The sequence below is a fragment of the Phalacrocorax carbo genome, chromosome Z (assembly GCF_963921805.1).
Source record: "Phalacrocorax carbo chromosome Z, bPhaCar2.1, whole genome shotgun sequence".
In the NCBI taxonomy this organism is placed as follows: domain Eukaryota; kingdom Metazoa; phylum Chordata; class Aves; order Suliformes; family Phalacrocoracidae; genus Phalacrocorax; species Phalacrocorax carbo.
Window position 1 is genome coordinate 20,079,492 of NC_087548.1, and position 18,792 is coordinate 20,098,283.

Sequence of the window (18,792 nt, forward strand, 5' to 3'; positions counted from 1 at the left end):
ATTGATAATTCATTGTAATGTGATGGCTTTTAGAGAATTTATTACCTTTTTAATTGACGATATCTTGACTATTAAAATATACCACGTAAAAGAAGACTGTTAAATCCACATGAACTGTTACTGCAATTAAAAAAATTATTTTATTTCCCAAACTGCATTGTGAAGAGGCACTGATCTTGATCATATTCCACTTCAAACGTGTCATGCATGATTATTTCAAGGAATAAGTTTCTAACATACCCTAGAGGGGTATCTTTTTTCTCGTTTCAGTTGGTCAATACTAATGTGAAGTTGGCATCTTGGCTTTGTCAGTTTTTTGATGATCTTAGGTGAACACGGCATGCCACTTCCTGATTTACTGGTACATTAATCCATTTACAGAAAGTTTGGTTTTATCTGTTGCCTGCAAATTATGTTCACCTCACAAGTAGACTGGAGATTAGCTATTACCGTATAAAATGGCGAGCCTGTGAAAGTCCTTGTGATTGTCTTAGACCATAAGACAAGTAAAGGTGCTTAAGTAAAGTAAACAAATATGCATAGCAGCAATCTATAAATTGCCTAGTACAATATCAGTTGTTCTTGTGGGTTTTTTTGTCCAAATGAACAAATGTTAGTATGCTGATCTTTTTCTTAGGGTGCAGTAGATTTAGTGAGGTGTATATGGTGGTGGTTTTTTTAGCCTTTGCTGGATTAGGCAGCTATTTTATCATTGTTTGTGCTAATGAAAGGTTTGATTTAATGACCACTGTGGTCATTTGCAGTCCCACATTCTTGTCTTCCTGGATTTCTCAGTTAAAAATGTAAAATGTATGTTATCACTGAGCCATATTCTTTAAACTGTCCAGTGCAAAAAAGAGATTTCTTATCATGGTTAACAATTCATAGGTAGACACGAGTTAAGGAAACAGGCTGGCTGAGGATTATCTTCTTTTTCAGCAGTGAGCAGTCATAAATGTCAAACCAGAAAAGCTCTGTATGTCTTGGTAGAGAGCTGATACCATGAGCACCTGTGCCAGTGCATGCATGCTTTACACAGACTCAAGATTTTGCTAGTGAGCAGGTCAGAGCTGATCTGTGCACACAGGCAGTGCCTGCTACCCTGTGCTTCTGCAAGACAGAGCTGGCATTCCCTGTGGGCATTTGGGGATGAAGAAGCACTTCCATCTAACCTTGTGGTATGAGCCCGCTAGCAGCTGGCGACCATTCATGGCGGAATTCCAGCATTTCAACAAATATCTGAGTTATTTTCCATTACTGCTTTTGCAGTCTCTTATCAACTCTATTCTTACTGGAGTCATGTTTCTGGTTACTGACAGGAGAAAAAGTTTAAAAAACCATCTTGAACAGTATTATTGGCAATACAGTTGATTCATTGCAAAGAATTAATTTTGCAATTGAAAAGAGGAATTGTTTGTATGATAGTTCATTTTTTTGTCAGTCTAAGCTCAATATGAAGCATTTTTAAACCTTTCAAAATTTGCTTTTAGAAACAGTATGTTCCATCCCTTACTCTCCAGTTCTGCTCTCAGAAAAAAATGATTATTTAAATACAAGAAAGTCAGTTTAAACTCTAAGATACTTATATTTGTATAAGTGTTTTCTATCTTACACTGTTGTAGCATCTCCCTGTGCCATTTAAATGGAGTTCAATTTTGTAAAAATCCTTTTGATTTACATTTTGCTGCAACCTATTAGCTTTATATAACAAGTCTGTCTGAAAAAATAATGTAAGTCTTTGTGCTGAGAAGCAGTTTAAAGTTTAAGAGTTTTCAAGTCCCTGCTGAAGTACAGGAGTACGTATTCTGAACAGGAGAGCCTGGAATCCTTTTTTATGTAGCCATGACATAAGAAGCTGGAGCAACACAGTGGTTCCCTTTTACTCTACTAGAAGATGGCTCAGATAAAGAAAATTAATATTCTGATGTGTTCCAGTGAAAATTATCATAGATCCTGTATTATCAGAAATAATAGGAAAAGTGTTCTCTATACAAGTTGATTATAGATTGCAAATCAATCTCTTTTTTTCTTCTAATATACACGTCTGAAATTTAATTCTAAGGTGTGTCCATCCCTGCTTGGCTCTGGAATTTTTGCTTTGTCAAGCTCTCTGCTTGCTTTTGGGTTTGTTTTGTTGTGCTTTTATTTTTGTTTTGGGTTTGGTTTTTTCCCCCCTCTAAATCACTGCATAGCAGAGTTATATGGAACCAAAGGAAAAGATAGATATTTGTAAGCTTCCATCTTTTCCTCGCTACTGCACTTATTGCAGTTTCTTGGATCACAGCTGAATTTATATTGATGTGTTTTATGGACATAAAATATGAGTTATTGGCTTTTAGCATGCATGTTGAGTGCATGTTTTTTGCTCTACTATATAAAAACTGGATTGGATTTAAGTTCTGTGGTGCTGGGTGTGAGAGGGTCATGTCAGGATATTTGCACTTCCATTTGGAGGATTTCTTCTATTCCTGAAGCCATTGGTGATTCGGTTGAGAACGAGCCAATGATTATGCTCAGCATAAGGCAATGAAAGACAGGAGTTTGTAGCCATTGTGAAGTAAAAAAATGGAAAAGGTTGCTGCTTTTCAGAACGCCTTTATTGCCACCAAAGCATTTCCACTCTGATATTAGCCTTAAGACTGCTGACCTTTGAGAAAAATTACCCAGCAATCCCAGAAAACAACTGGGGGAAAAATTAATGAATAATGATACCCACTCAGAAAAGCAAAAGGAATAATAATTGTCGGGAGATAGCAACATGAGTTTTCAGGTCAGCATAATTTTTTGCATCAGTTCTCAAGATTATCACATTTCCCAGAATTTTCAAAAGGTATTTCTATCCTCCTGGGGTGTTCTATAGATGGGACTAGTCCATCTGTTGATGGAGGAGTCTAGATAAAGTCTAGACTGATCAGATAGACTGGGGTTTTCTTGTTATTGTTTTTAATTGGCTTTTTTGTGTGTGCATGTGCTATGATTCACGTTCTCTTTTTCCAACAAGGCTACATAGTGGAAAGCTTACAGCAGCAGGACATCAGCCTGCAAAACTGGGACTCAGCATAATTGGGCAAGTAGAAAGTTTGCAGAAAACCAACTAAAACATCACACTCGACTCTTCCTATCAATCTAAAGGAATTTTGTGCAAGGGAAAACCTACAGGTCCATGAGTAGTTTTGGAGAGAGTACTGTGAAGAACACATTTTTCTTTAGGTTACAGAGTCCTAGTTTATTTACTTTTTGCATGAAATTAATCTCTTGTTCCTGTTTAAGCTTCTGGGCTTTATTTCAGAAACTAACATATTCAGTTTAATCATGCTTTCTCTGTGAAATCTGAGTTAATTATAGATGACTATAAATATTTTCTATCTCAAAAAAAGGTCAACAGATGAGGGGTCCCGGTGGCTTATAGATAAAGCTAGATGGCAGGAAACAAAAGTTATGGTGGGATGTTCAGGAGGAAATGGTCGGTCTTTGATAGCAAAGGTAGGGTGGGCCTAGAGAGGAACACAAAGATTGAAGGGACTTACATGGAATTAAGTGTTGATGGAAGAACCACACCCAAAAGATGGACTGGAGATCACTGCAGACAAGATGAAACATTTTCTAGGACTTGTTTCACTTGCATCACACTGCTAAATTTGCTAAGTGTCTGTACAAGTCTAGCAGCTGACCTCACGAAGTTTTCTGTATGTGACTGCATATTTCTAAGGCTTTTTCTCCCTCATGTGAGAAACTGCCAAGTGCTAAGAATTGACCCGATGAGAGGACTTGGAACAAAATAGCTTTATTCAGATGACTGTCAACCAAGTGGGGCACCTACTCCTGGTCTCTGCTATTGTATTTCCAAATGTTTTGCCCATCACATTGTGTTACTCATTTGGGACCACATTACAAAGCATTGATTCAGTGTATTTTCAGGCTTGACACCGCATTAGAAAGCTATTTTCCAGTACAAATTAGTCAGTACAAAACTAGAAAAGGAAGCTTTATTTAATGGGTTGTACAAAGCATGTAATTGGTTTTGAAAAGCATGTGGCTACTGAATCTGGAACCACTTTCAAATATATATTTCTTTGTCTTTTGGCGATATTTTTCTACTTTTAATAAGAAGTCTTTTTTTTAATTATTTGGTCTTATTCCAGAAAGTCAGTCTTTTGCTCTTCAAAGGTTAAAGATTAAAGAAAAAATGCTGGAGGCAAAATTATACAAAGGTTCTTTTATAGCCTTGAAAAATAAAAGGCTTGATTTAAGCAGTGCTGAAAAAGTTTCAGAAGTCGAAACTTTTTTTTAATATACAGCTTTATTTGACATATACTGATATCTAGCCAGCCAGAACTGAATGCCGCAGGAGCTCCTACCACAGCCTCCTTGGCCTTCCTCAGTAACACCAGAGCACTATGGACCCTGAGCTCACAGACGGCAATTGTACCATGCCATCGTATTTTCTTCCACTTGGGCTGGCTGTGTCTAAATCTATTTTTCATAAGACAAGACTGTATAATCCTGCAGTGACATTATCACAAATGAAGCAAAAAATGAAATGTGAAGATTCTCCAATTTGGGGGTCCAGCAAAAAATCCACTTTCACATGTTTGAGCCACGATTTCACAAAGAGCATTTTTATAGCCATGTCTTTGAAGGAGATGTATGTTCAATCTTTCCTTGCTATCAGATGCAGTCCAGCCTTGAACGCAAATCCATGATGGTGTGTTGACACACCTAAAAAGATCCAGCTTTCAGGAGATTTTATTGGCTGAGCCTCAGTTCTTCACATACTGAAGGACACAGTTTGTTCTCTGCTGCTGGCTTGATTCCAGCTAGCTGAGAGCAGCGGCACCAGCTTGCACATGCCAACACTCAGTGGCATCAATTTCCTCAAGTGAAGAGTTTTCTAATTGCAGAGAGTGATAATGTTTGCCACCATTTTGAAAACAAGCTTTTGTGGGAGGCCAAGCCAATGCTCCCAGTCCTACTCCCCTCCCTGAGTAACTGTCACCAGCATCCTAATTGCTCCATTTTATGCTGTTTGCATCGTATGTTTTCTAAGATCACAATAGAGACAGGTAGTTTTTTGCATAAAATACTTTTAAAGGCAATCAGATATTGCCTTATAAACTAGGACATCCTAATATCAGTTAGCTTTCGGTACATTTTGATCAGATGCACTGTTCTGTGTTGCTGTACCACACTCTTGTGTTGTCTGCAGGTCTTTAAAATATCCTTATAGCATCATTGGTTGTAATATGTGCTGTAGAAGACATTAAAGCTTCCCCCCTCCAGCCCCGAGGAACAGCTATATGAGAACTTCATAAAACATTTTAATCTTATTTTAATCTTCAGCTTAAATTTCTGTATCCTATTTTATTTTCTAGACCAGAAGCAGTTTGGGGTTTTTTTCTGCTAATAACTTTGGGTTTCCCAGTATTTTCCAGTTGTGCATACTTTTGCAAGGCATTTTTACTTGGTTCATTGTCCTTCCTCATTGCACTTAGACCCACTTTGTTTCAGTCTCTTCTTGCAAAACGCAGAGGAATTAATAAGAACACCTGAAATGCTATAGCAGTAAGTATGAAATGGAACAAAAGTAACACTTTGACCACATACTGGTGGGGAGAAGTAATCTACAGCCAACATGTAAACCCTGTTCAATGCAAAGTGCAAATTTGTCCTTCCCCATTTTTGCAAAAAACATCTGTATTTCTCAAAATAACCACCATTTATAGAGGAAGCAACTGTTATTTGCTACAGCCCATACACAGATAAAATATTTTAACTGATTTTACTCTCTTCTTTCGGCTAAATCAGTCTTTGTGATGACATTTATTGTGAGTGATTTGTGGTGATCTGTTTTTCATCGGTAAAGAGCTAGGTGTTAGGCTTTGTTCTACAGTTCAGGTTATGTTTTTATCTGTCTGTTCTAGAAAAATAAGGGTTCCTCTTTTGCAGTTCTCTGTTTGCAAAGGTTAGAGTGGCAATATGCATGTGGACAAGCGCATGGGAAATCTAGTTTTGCACAGTTTAGAGGCAGAATAAGCAGGCAGACAGCATGAATATTTGGTTAAAAGATCCCATTAAGTAAAACAGAAAAAAAATTGTTAATGTCTACTAGGCAAGTATGAGCTACTACTCTAGTTTTCTGAGAGAAATAATATTTGGGTTGTTGTCTTGGTGATTGAGTGTTAAACTTTCACGTATAGGTACAAACTGTCCTCAGCAGAGAATGCTATATTGCATCAGCTAGTGTTCTCAGGTTAAATATGTAGTGAGAGGGTCATTGTCTCACGTTTTCTACAGTGCATCATTTCTTGTAGAACATGAAGTGAAAAGCTAGAACTTGAGTTTTATCCTTTCATAAACATTTATATTCTGTATTTCTGATCAATGCTTTGATCTGCATTTTTAGTCATTCTGTTAACAAAACATGAAATCATTCAAAAACTTAATTTAATTTACCTACATTAATTGTGATTAAATATATAGTCAAATACTACATACCTACCAAAAGATTTTTTTTTCTGTTTAATCCCCATAACTGTCAAAAGAATCCTCTCCAACTGCCCTGTAGCTCTTCTTTTTCCACTGCTTCTGCCAAGTCTTTTTAATTCATATACACAAGTTTGCTAGAAATAGATAAGAATGTATGCATCTTAGACAGAAACTGGAAGTTTGGAAGAGTGCAAGCTAGATATTAATATAAAGTATCATTTTCGCAGTCACAATCAGTGGTATTTTTAAATGTTTTGAATCGTCAGCTCATGGGTACAATCTTCTTTGTTCTGAAAAATGAAACAAAATGTAAAAGCCAGGTTGCCATAAGTCAGTAGGTTATTGTTCGTTAACAGTGTAATGTGGGTGACTGTGAACTCCACTTTTCCATTTACTATCTGCAGATTTGAACATATATTTGACTATTAAGATTTCCTTTTACAGAATCTGTGGAAACTGTAATAAGATACCTTTAAATCTATTAATTATGAGTTAATCTTACACTGCTTATCATCACCCTTACTTTTATTAAAAAACATTATGCTCATGATGTTTCATAGCACATAGAAGCCACAGAAGGTCATGTAATACATTTCCATATTAAAATACACTACACAGTGTATGAAGTCAAACTTCAAAGCATCTGATTTCTGGCTAAGAGAGAACAGGAAAATGAGAGAGTAAAAGGATAGCCATACTGGATCAAATCAAGACCTTGTTTTGTCCAGTGTTGTGCCTGCAGGAGTATATGTAAGCCGATAGAGACAAAAAGTAATTGAGCAAGCATATATAATAGTCCTCTTCCTGTTTCCAAATATTTCTGGTTGAGGGTATTTCTTGAACCAGATGTGCGTTCTCTATGGTTTGTAACCTGCAGTGGTTTTGTCTTCCATTAACTTACTCAGCTACCTATTGAATACATAACATTTAGCATCCAAAACACCCTTTGTTAGTGAGGTCTACAGGTCTATTCCCTGCTCTGTGGAGCTACCTCCTTTTTCTTTCTGACCAGTCTGGCCCACCTAGCTTCTTTTGATTCCTGTAGCTCTATTTTTTAGAAGGACATTTATTATTATTGCTCGTTCTAATCTGACCTCACTCAGAAGCATGAGGAGTTTGGGGGTTAGTAGCAAATAGATGGCATTATGTGTCTTCTAGTTTGCTTGGTTTAGCATTTCAGTTTCAAACTTTCTGTTACAATTATAAGGATTAGAAGTATATACTTTTAAATTATGAGATTCTAGTATATCACATAATAGATTCAGGAAACTTTAAGACCATTCAGTATAGTGAATGCAGGGAAAGAATCACAGTAGTTGTCAATACTGCATTGTGAAGAAATTCCCTGTCTGGCAGCAAATGATGGGATGATGATGGAGGGTATCATGATGGAATGTACAGAGCACACAGTGCATATGTAACCTTCAGTAGCTTTAGGAGAAAGTAAACTGGATGAGATGAGCTGGAATCCATGTCCTTTAATATATCATATAATAATATTTTTTAAATGTCATCATAAGGTGAAAAAAACATGCCTCTGAAGACCTGTAGAAGGATGTTTTGTCTGTCTTATTCAGAGGCTACAGTAAACAGACTTCTGGAGATCTTTAGGGGAAGCTGACTTGGATGGATTTTGCATCTACCTGTCTTCAAATAAATAATGAACTTGGACACTTTAGCAGGTGATCTCGTTAGAAATGTTTCATTGTGTAGGAGGTAGGTTGGCAGTCTAAATGACGTGGTCTGAATCCTACATATGGTGTCAAAAACAATAATAGCAATTATTTTTAATCTGAAATTTAACAAAAGAAGATTTGAACCAGTGATGACTGAATTTTTAAAAATCAGTTTTGTTGATTTTAATTATACTTTGATGACCAAGCGTAGGGAAGGAAAATACCCATTGCACCTAAAAATTCATAGCAGAATTTCTTTAAACATGAACATTTAAGGAAGACAAAAGATTCATGGATTACTTACAATTTATTTCCCATCAGACCATCAACCATTAATTTTTCTTATCATTCTCAAAGAATCTTTTCTGAAGAATAGATGTAAACTTTGTTCTAATTTGTTCGCTGCTTTATATTTCCTGACTCTGACTGTAGGAAGAAATGAAATTTTTCCTTTTTCTTTTTTTTGCTGTCCAGTGAAACTGAAAATACCTACTAAGTGATAAATAGTCTTCTGTGATAATTTTACTGCACTAAGCAGAAAATAAGTTGCTGAGAGAGACAGATTAGCATTGACCACTTGGGAGTTTAATTATAGTAACAAGCTTTCTATGAGAATATTATCATCTCAATGGTGAATAACACAGATGTATTTTAGTGACTGGACATTATTTAGATACTTTGGCATGCAACATGTATTACGGATTTGAGTATTTTTATGTAGCTGTTAAATGTCAGCAAATGATCCTGAAATGCTTCTTTGAAATGAAAGGAGAGTTGTGTATAATTGTGATTTTAAGTAGTTGATATTCTACAAATTCAACTTTTTGGCTCTTTTGTATTAAATACACAGCTCTGCAGCAGCAGAGTCGGTGGTTGCTTTTGCAACTGACTTCAGCAGGACAAAGATGGAAGAGATCACTATTAGAAATAAAAAGTAAAGGAAAGATCAATAGCCTTATTTTTATGGATAAATAGTAATTTTGACCTCTTAATGACCCTCACAGTGGGTAACAATTATAACTGCAAGCTGGAGTTTTCACCTTATATACGTCATTTTTCTGAAACTTGCTATATAGTTATATTTTTACAGTATTTTCCCTGATGATGATCACTGAACATTAGGGTATGGGAAATCAGTTCGAAGAAGTATCTGCTCTCATGACTGATTCCGTTGTCATCCAACAACACTGTTGTAGAGCAATTTTTCCTAAGTGGGTAAATACTGTATTTCTACAGATAGCACATACTTTTGAGATAATGGCATCTGGTTGCATTAAAAATTTGTTCCGTTCTTTTCCAAATATGAAAGGTTTATAGGTACTCTATAATAGAATTAAAACTATATGCTTTTTTTCTCTAATATAGATTAAAATGAAATACATCTGAAAGCTTTTCCTCATTCTTTTCCTATGTGTGTCTTCGGCAAACAGTTGAAAATTAGTTAATTCTCAATTTGTGAAAACTTGAGAACTACTACCTTGAATGATGGAAGGAACATTTTGTGTAAAATTCTTACATTAGAAATGCATGGAGACAGAAGGAGTAAAAATAACTAAAAACTTGGTTTATTTACTAATAGTAAATGTAAGGTAAGGTAATAATATTTTACTTAATGTTATTTGAATTGTGACTTACAAATGAGTGATGGACTTTACAAAACAGGGTTTGGAATCAGAAGTCCAGTTGCTGTCTCTGAATGTAGCTGCGTATATATGTGTGAGAAAGTACATTTTAAATCTCTTAACAGCTGTGATAAATATGCCCAAAATACCAATTTCCACCCGTCTTGTGCCCTCTGTTAAGTCATAATTGAACCTTGATTTCTTAAAAGTCTTAAAAGTTTTATGTGTATTGCTACATATTACTTTTTTTTTACAGCTCTCTTTCACCTCGTCAGCTCTTCTAATGTTGATGTGAAAAATGCAATGACCTTCAGTGGGCCTCTGGAAGACATGTTTGGGTACACAGTCCAACAGTATGAAAATGAGGAAGGGAAATGGTAAGCTGTTTTTTTTTTTTCTTAAATTGAAACTCCAAATTATCAGGTATTCAGTGACTCAGGTGCTATACTATTATTTGTAAATATTCCAGATACGTAAGGGCCAGATTCTGTCAGTCATATTTCTTAAACTAATGCACAGTCCTAAGGAAACCTGGAAAGACTGGGAGACTGAAAGATCCAAATTTGTATCTGTATTTATTTCCTCAAAGACACAAATGAATTTACAAGTGGGTAGATTCCCTTATTGATGAAGCTGAGAAAGTTTTGTGTTACTCCTGAGCCCTGTTTTTTCCATTTACCAAATAAAATCATTATTTATCTCTTCCTTGTGTTAATGTATTGGCAGTGAAATTGCTCCTGTTTTACCTAACTAATCTGTATTATGTTTTTTTTTCTGTTAGAGGTTGTCTGAAATGAGATTTTTAACTGGTGGGAAGATTTCCCTGTCAAAATATTTATTAATATAGTACTCTGCCTTCCCTTTCAGAGGGCTAATTATGTTTTGCAATTGGTAATATATTCACATTTGGGACTTGGAGCTGCCTTCTTAACCTGTATTTGCTTCTTGTTGTTCTCCTGAATTAGAAGTTGTGTTTTGGCATGTTTACTGGTATCATTGCTTCTGGGTCTTTTGATAAACGCCAATTTCTGCTTCACAAACTTCACAGGTTAACTACTGGGCTGGAGGGCTGAAATAACAATTGAATGGTATGAGGTTTGGGAACCCTGAGATCTCTGTCATTCTTTGCAGATTGCTCTGCTTTTGCTAGTAATTTGACGTTCTTTGTAAACACAGGGACTCCTGCAGGCAGCCTGGGATGACGGGCGTGCGGCTGCATGACAGCAGGTCAGGCTGCTCTGCAGTGCCCAAGCAATCCCCGCTGCAAGCGCCGAGGCTGTCTGGCTCCAAGAATCTGTCCACCACTCCAACACAGCATTTGCCATTTGCCATCGGGGATGTTCACAGAAATGAAATTGCAGAGCTTGCTTTTGAAAATGCTAGCTCTTGATTGCCCGGGTTGTAGGATGTTTAAATATACATCTGCATGAGGGTCATGGGAGAATAATAATGACCTTCTTTGAGCTAATTTAGACCTTCAGGAAATGGTATCCATTCTAGGAGCTGGGATTTTGCAAAGTAAGCTATATTGTTGTAAACTGTCCTGAAACCTTTCAGGAGCAAAAAATAATACGAGCTGGAAATGGCGACTCTTCCAGTAGCTGAAGGAAGACAGGAATCTGAACTAGTGTGCTACATCGGAACACCTCTGAAATTAAGCCCCAGAGCTGCTGTGAAATTGTCAAGCTTTCAAGTTGCTTTCAGTGTAGCAACATCCAGAGCAGGAAATCTGTAGGTTGACAGTTAAAAATAAATATACAGAGCAGCCTTGTGATGTTTTGTCAACTGCTATAATGCTACCTAGATACCACAGATAGAGCTTTTCAGCAAAAGGTGTTCTGTAAACCTGACTACCGTTGTTTCTCAATAAAACTGGCATCCCCTAAAAAAAATCCCTCCATGCAGAAAGACAAAATAGCCTTTTGGACGACTTTTCTCTGTTCATGGGCTCTTTTTTTCTAAGAAAAGAATAGCACAGGGACATAATCCTGGTGAGCACTGATCACCTCCAAGGGGATGTCAGTATGGTTTTTTAGGAGCTGGATTCTGTACTGGGTTTAAACTGTCTATTCTGTGCTTTTTAAATCCGTAGGGTATATTCTATATATTACGCCATTCTATTCAAATATCTTCTGCCTGGACTTACTAATTTATGATTAAAGGTTGAAATGGTTCTCTCAATAACTCTTCACAATCATCTAAGTGTCCAAGAGCAAATCTTACCAAACTGTTACTCTTAATGGCAGGACTTCTGTTTCCAGTGTATGCTGTGAATTCTAATTTAATCAAAGTTCTTTGTTACATGTTTAATGGAGCCAGTTGTTATCTGCTGGGTAATGCTGGGCTGTTTACTGTTGCTAATGAAGATCTGAGAACAGAAACAGTGGCCATCTCTAAACAGCATTTCCTGCTGAAAACTGGCTTTAGGAGTGGATGCTAATTTGTGGTGTTTACGAAGTAGGAGAACAGTGATTTTTGATCACACCAAGTTTTGAAAAAAAAAAAAAAAGGATAAAATTCCTTAACATTTTAAAAATTTTTAACTTCTTTAAATAACCAGTTTAATAACATTTTTTTAATTAATGAGAGGAAAAAAGATTTATTTAACACTGTTGGCTCACATTACTTAAGACTGAGTTCTTCTAGGTGCTTGTGGGCCTCTCCTTTGGCATTTGGTCTCTCAGCATTGAAAATACATTTTCTCCTAAAATATGTTAAAGATCAAGGAGGTATTAAATAAAACAGTTATTTTCTTCTGTGTTACTTTTCATGCTTGTCATCCACCCACCAATATTGCTTTTGTTTTCCACCAGAATTTTTTAAAATGTTATTCTATTGTGTAATTTGGTATATAGGCATATTTCCTTTCCGTGTCCTTATTAAAGAGGAGACAAAGTGGCTGCTTTTGTTTGTCTCTGAACTAGCATAAGAGATACTTTTCTTGCTCTCCATCCTGTATTCTTTTTATGGAGCTTGCTGCAGCCGTGCTCTCTATGTAAGTTTAATTTGCTGATTTTTGTTCCTTTTAAGAAAGAAGAATTTTCAGGTAACTTGTTTCATTTGCAGGATACTTATTGGTTCACCTTTAGTTGGCCAACCTGAGAAAAGAACAGGAGATGTATACAGATGCCCTGTAGGAAGGGACAACCAATCACCTTGCATAAAACTGAACTTACCAGGTATGAAAGAAAATAAAGCTGTGTCATGTGGAGAAATAATAGGGGTCAGATCTTAGGAGATTTTTAGCTAGTAAATGTGTATTAGCATTGTTCCTATAGAGAACATTTACTTAGGACTCCAGAGCTAAATGTGGAGGAAGTTGTGTTTGTAACATCAAAAATAATTTTATTTTAAAGCTCTCATTGTCCTATGGAAAACATGCTCATAATTTTAGAATGGGCATTTGCCTGTGTTATCAAAACTTCATTATGACTGGCATTACTTGACTGTGGTTGGCAGTCCTGACCATGGACCCAGAAAGGCCATGGAGCATAGATTCATGGACTACCCTTTCCAAAGCTCTCTGAAGCCAACAAGAGCCTTCATAATCCCATCAGTAGGCTTTTCATGACAGTGTAACTAGCCAGAACCAGGCTGATGCATCTTATTATGATACAGGTAAATATTAATAATTGTCTTGCTCATGTCAAGAGGTACATGATACAGACAGGAAGAGACTTCCCATTAATATGAATTGCACTAAATACACCTGTTGTGATATTATTTATCTCCTCTCTCCCTTGAAAAGCTAAATGTGAGTTATATGACATAACAGTAACAAATTTAAAAGCTGTTAAGTCATTTATAGCAGATGAGGGTAAAGAAAAGAATGCTTGTTTTCTAATTAACAAAACTGTGTGAACAGTGATCTCTTGCTTTCATGACGTGCTGTTATTTTTACTACTTTTATTTCTTGCGGTTCAGGAAAACTATTTGAGACAGTAACCCAGCCAAATTTTCTGGGATAAAAGCCAGCCTCAGAAATTTTTCTTGATTGTTGCAATTGAAGAAGGAGGAGGAGGGGTGCTAAAATATTTGATGAAACCAGTGTCAGTCTGGGTTTTATTTTAGAAGCTGGAAGCTCCATACTAGGGGATATATACTTTAACATTTTGTTTTCATGTTCCCAAATACTTAACATTTTAATCTATTTATAGCTGCTACTTCTGTTCCTAATGTCGTGGAAGTAAAAGAAAACATGACTCTTGGAACAACCTTAGTGACTAATCCAAAAGGAGGCTTTCTGGTAAGAAAGGACTTTTGCCCATTTTAAAAGAAGTCAGGTTTTTTCCTTAGGTACCATAACAAAAACACTTCACCCTTTGTCATCTTTTAAAGGCATGTGGACCACTTTATGCTTATAAGTGTGGGCGTTTGCATTACACAACTGGAGTTTGTTCTAACGTCAGCTCTACTTTTGAAACCATCGAGGCAATTGCTCCGTCTGTGCAAGGTATGCATGCCGCAGGAATTCTCTTGTGTGTCTGAAGATACAAAGTGCCAAACAGGACAAATGTATACACATAGACATACCAAAAAGTATGAACTGCTTAACTTCGCTACCAACATTACCAAGTTAAGTAAATGTTTTCATTGTCCGTATATAACATAAATTCTTGCTACTTTTGGTATTTATCTCAGTATAAACAATCATTAGAGTGCTATGTGACATCCAAACACAATTGCTAAAAATAGTTGCTTATGTTTTTTACTTATGGCCAAAAGACTCTTTTTAAATAATGATGGCATGTTAAGAGCTAATGCAAACCCAATTTAGTAATATAGATAAAAATCTTAAAGACCTGGTCCTTTGGAAAAATCGAAGAGGAACAGATTGACATTGAAGAAGGTAGGGCTTACTAGTAAATACTCCAGTTATCTGATCTTCTAACCTTGTTCTGAAATTTCTGCTTACAAGAGAATGCCTTGCTGATAAAGGGAACAAAAATGGTGTAAAATATGGTGCAAAAGTTGATGAATGACAGTTGGCATCAAACATGTCAGTTCAGCCCCACTGCAGAAGGATGTGCATTTGTTACTAACCTCAGGAGTAACTGGAGCTGTGAGATATATTTGATCTGTGTTAGTATCAATTCTTATGTGGCAATTTGTGTTGCAGAGTGTAAAACCCAGTTGGACATCATCATAGTCCTTGATGGATCCAACAGCATTTATCCATGGGATAGTGTCACAGCCTTCCTAAACAGCCTCCTGAATAACATGGATATAGGTCCTCAGCAAACACAGGTAACATGGTAGATATTTTATAGTTGTTTAATCTGCAAGGAAGAAAAAGGATTTACAGGAAGTGGTGTGAGAGCATCACCTATAGAGTTCTTCAGTTCTAATGACCTGTGGCAATAGGTTACTAAAATAAAATAGCTGAAACCACAACTACGTCAGTGTCTGCTGCCAAGCAGCAATGTCAGGAAGGCTCTCCCTCCCCCACCGCTCAGGCAGTCTGCAGAAGTCGACTTTCTAACCTAGAAACAAAAGTGCATTAAGTGAGGCCATTTGAACATTGTCCTTTCCCACTTGCTTCCTCTCCACAACCACTTCTGGTCTTCTTTTGTACTTCATAGCACAAAGGCCGTTTCTGCTCCTCTGAGGTCCACATGCATGATTCAGCCAGCCTTTGACTATAAGCTTTTTGGAGCAGCATTAAATATTTTTTACTGTGGAGCATCGAGCATGCAGCTTTTAGACATTTTAAATCATAATTAACTGTTTAGCTGCATGTTATTGTCAGAAGCTGCATTTATATAATAAGTGGAGAGGGTCAAAATCCCAGCTGCTATAAATCAGCCTCGTTCCACCAGAATTAATGGCGCTACAACCAGTTACCCCAGCTGAGGTTCTGTCAGATGTTTCACAGTCTGCTGAACAGAGTATATAAGTAGCAATTCCAGCAGAACTCCTGAAAGGAGGAAACATGGACGTTGGGATACCTTTCAACACAGAAACCTTTATTAACAGCAACAGAAAAGACTAGGTTTTTTCACTTCTCCCTTTTCCCCCTCCCAAAATCAAGGATTTTCTGGGATCCTGTATGACACTTGATATGATGCAGGCCCATACTTAGCATTTTTGCTATTTCGGGTTAGCTCCTAACATTCAGCTCCTGCCTTCACAAAGGAGAAGGTGTAAAGGATACCTCTGTCTGCAGAGAGTATCCCCATCATTCTCCAAGTTAATTGGGATTAGTGAGTTACCACCCAGCTCTCCTGTTGGCTGTAGTGAACACTGGCTGATAAATTTATAACTTATAAACTGTGAAGTTATGTTATTTTAAACATGTTGTTCTTCCAGATATTGTGAGGAAGAAGGAAAAACACTTTGTCAAATTTAACAGAAAGGAAGAAAAAATCTTCCTGGTCCCTTAAGCTGTTGATTACACAAACATGTGCCATCTTGGGAAAATACTTAATATGAACTTCCCAGTTCAGGGCAACAGCATCACTGCCTTCTGCCCAAAGGGCTTCATGGGAATAGTGCACAGGGCAATCAACTCTACTACACCCTGATCGCTCTTCCTCACCCTGCAATTCCTAAATTTTTACATTGCCACACCTCTGTTATGTTTGTTTTCAGAATCCTGCTTCGTCTGTGTATTCAGCTCATGCACAAAAGGTCCATTGCTGGCTAGCACTCCAGCAGCCTGCCATCTCCACCCACAAAATCCGTTCTACCCACAGTTTGGCATAGCGACCGCTCTTCTCACACGTACACTTATTCAGTTGAGAACATCAGCTTTGGCATCTGGTTGCTTAAAAGCAGAAACATTTGAGAGGGAGATAAGAGTGGGATAAGGGAGAGAGAGGCTGAAAAACTGGAAATGGAAGGCAAAAGCTAGGTGGAATTTTCTCAGTTCCTCTTACCTTCTACCCCTTCCACAGAACATATCCCATCTCTCTCCTCTCCTCCAAGCTCCCTGCTTGGGAACTCTGGCACAGCCAAAAGTAGTAAGGGGTTTATACTGTCTCCTCCACTCACGCTGTCACTTTTCTCAGAAACTGTGGTTAAATTGCTGTAGAATGGGGAAGAGGAGAAACAACAGAGCAGGCTTATTTCTATCCTCTCTGCTGGGAGCACAGGATAGAAATACAGGGACAGTTGTTTACTTTCTGTCTGTCTAAATAGTTTTTTCCATGTTCATCTTTTGAGGATTTTTGAGGACATAGAAATCAGTGGACTTTCACTGACTTCAGATTGTTTTCCTCTTGCCCGAGAAAGGAATGAGGTGATTACAGAATAACTCCTTAGCAGCTTGGTTGTGACTTGTTCAAAGCCATGTTTTGATTAGAGGCTTGAGAGATACTTTTTTTCCACTTACCCCCTCCACAAACAGTGGTTATTATATTTGTGGCAAGTCAGAAGATAAATTCCTCAGTGTCCCGTGTTTGGCAAATTTGAAAGTGAAAGCCAGAAGATTCAGATGCAAAAAGCCAAAGTCTACAGTGTAATTTTTTCAGAAGTATTTCCTTCCCTTCCTCTTCCCGTTCTCCAGAAAATCCACACCACCATACTGATGATTAAGCTACATATCCTGTGCTTATGGGTAAAATTAGCAAAGGGAAAGTGATGATAGAAAAGTGGAAAAGGAAGAAGGAATTAAATGGCAAAAAATGATAGAAGTAGGAACAAAATATTTCTCCCTCCCTTATTCCACATTTCAATGTAACTGCAAAGCAAGATAGGTTTTTTCCTCTTTTTTAAACTTTTGCAGAGATAATTGTCTCTTTAATATGAGAGTGTGTTTTTTAATCCTTTACATATGAGCAACCTTCTGTGGTAGAAGAATATAAAAAGAGAAAGCAGAATACTTTGATATGTTCAGTTCCAACTTTAAAGATATATTGGAATGGCCTTCAGAAATTTTCAGACAGGTTTTGTTTCTCCATTAATACATGACATAGGCAGGTATAGGTGTTAGGTCTGTACTTTATTATATCTCCAAAGGGACTGTATCAGTAGACTAATAAGTCATGCCATGTCATATATTGCAATCAGTTTTATTTCCAGAACAGAAGTGTATGAAAGAGGTATTAAAAAGATTCAGGATTAAGACAGACCTTTGCAATAGTTTACAAGTAATTTCTGTCTGAGTCCCTGAGAGTGAATAAAATGTAGCAGAATTATTTCAATTTTGCTTTGATTCAGTTATCTGCATATGATAAAATGTATTGTCTGTTAGTGCCTCCCAAGGGATCTCTCCTTTTCTTTAATGTTAAATATGATTTAAGTACAACAAAAATTTTTTATTTTCCTCCACATCCCACTGATGAAAATCCTAGCATATCATGCCCATGTACTAAATGATTTTCCTCTCATTTTGTTGTTTTTTTTTTGTCTTTTCTTGTTTTTTACCAAATAGATTAGCTTAATAATTTATTGAGAAAGTCAGAATGTACTTTCCCAATAAGGGGCTGTGTTCACTTATAGAACAACAATAAATAATTGCCCTCAGAAATGTTTTGTCCCAAAGTAGAACAGTCTTCACTTGCCTCTTTGCTCATACAATACTTTTTCACAGGAACTGGGGACAATTAAAGAATTATTCCCTTGTGTAATATAAAAGCCATGGAATGCTAGGGAAGGGAACATAAACTTAGAAGTTACAAAGATGTTCAACAGATTATGGTCAGTAATGCTGGGAAAAAATATTAGGTTTTCTGGAGCAGAGCAAAATTACGTCCTTCTGTGTAGTACTATTGCATTTTCCAGATTTAAATTAAAGAAGCAAAACAAATCATACTACACATGTAAGCATCATTCTTAGGGACAGTTTAAACAGGTTCATTGTCCTGTAAAGGCACATTTGCATCATGTAGATGTGTCATTTATAGTTCTTCATTAGATTAAAAGGTGCAAAAACTCACACCTTCATTACTATCTGTAAAATGTAATTCTAATTTTACAAGATGGACTTGATTCTGTGATCCTGTGGGAGACTGGAACATCCAGCCTAGTAGCATTTTGTTGGTTCTGGGAAGCTTTTTGTTACCCTT

General features: G+C 36.8%; 1 protein-coding gene across 1 annotated transcript in view; it reads left to right on the top strand.

Moving 5' to 3' along the window:
* Window positions 1-18,792, top strand: part of ITGA1 (integrin subunit alpha 1) — a 69,559-nt gene that overhangs the window by 17,478 nt on the left and 33,289 nt on the right. Inside the window, exons 2-6 of the mRNA XM_064438732.1 lie at window positions 10,041-10,161; window positions 12,851-12,963; window positions 13,942-14,030; window positions 14,123-14,237; window positions 14,904-15,031. Of these exons, the coding sequence (XP_064294802.1) occupies window positions 10,041-10,161; window positions 12,851-12,963; window positions 13,942-14,030; window positions 14,123-14,237; window positions 14,904-15,031 (566 nt within the window). The remainder of the gene's footprint in view (window positions 1-10,040; window positions 10,162-12,850; window positions 12,964-13,941; window positions 14,031-14,122; window positions 14,238-14,903; window positions 15,032-18,792) is intronic.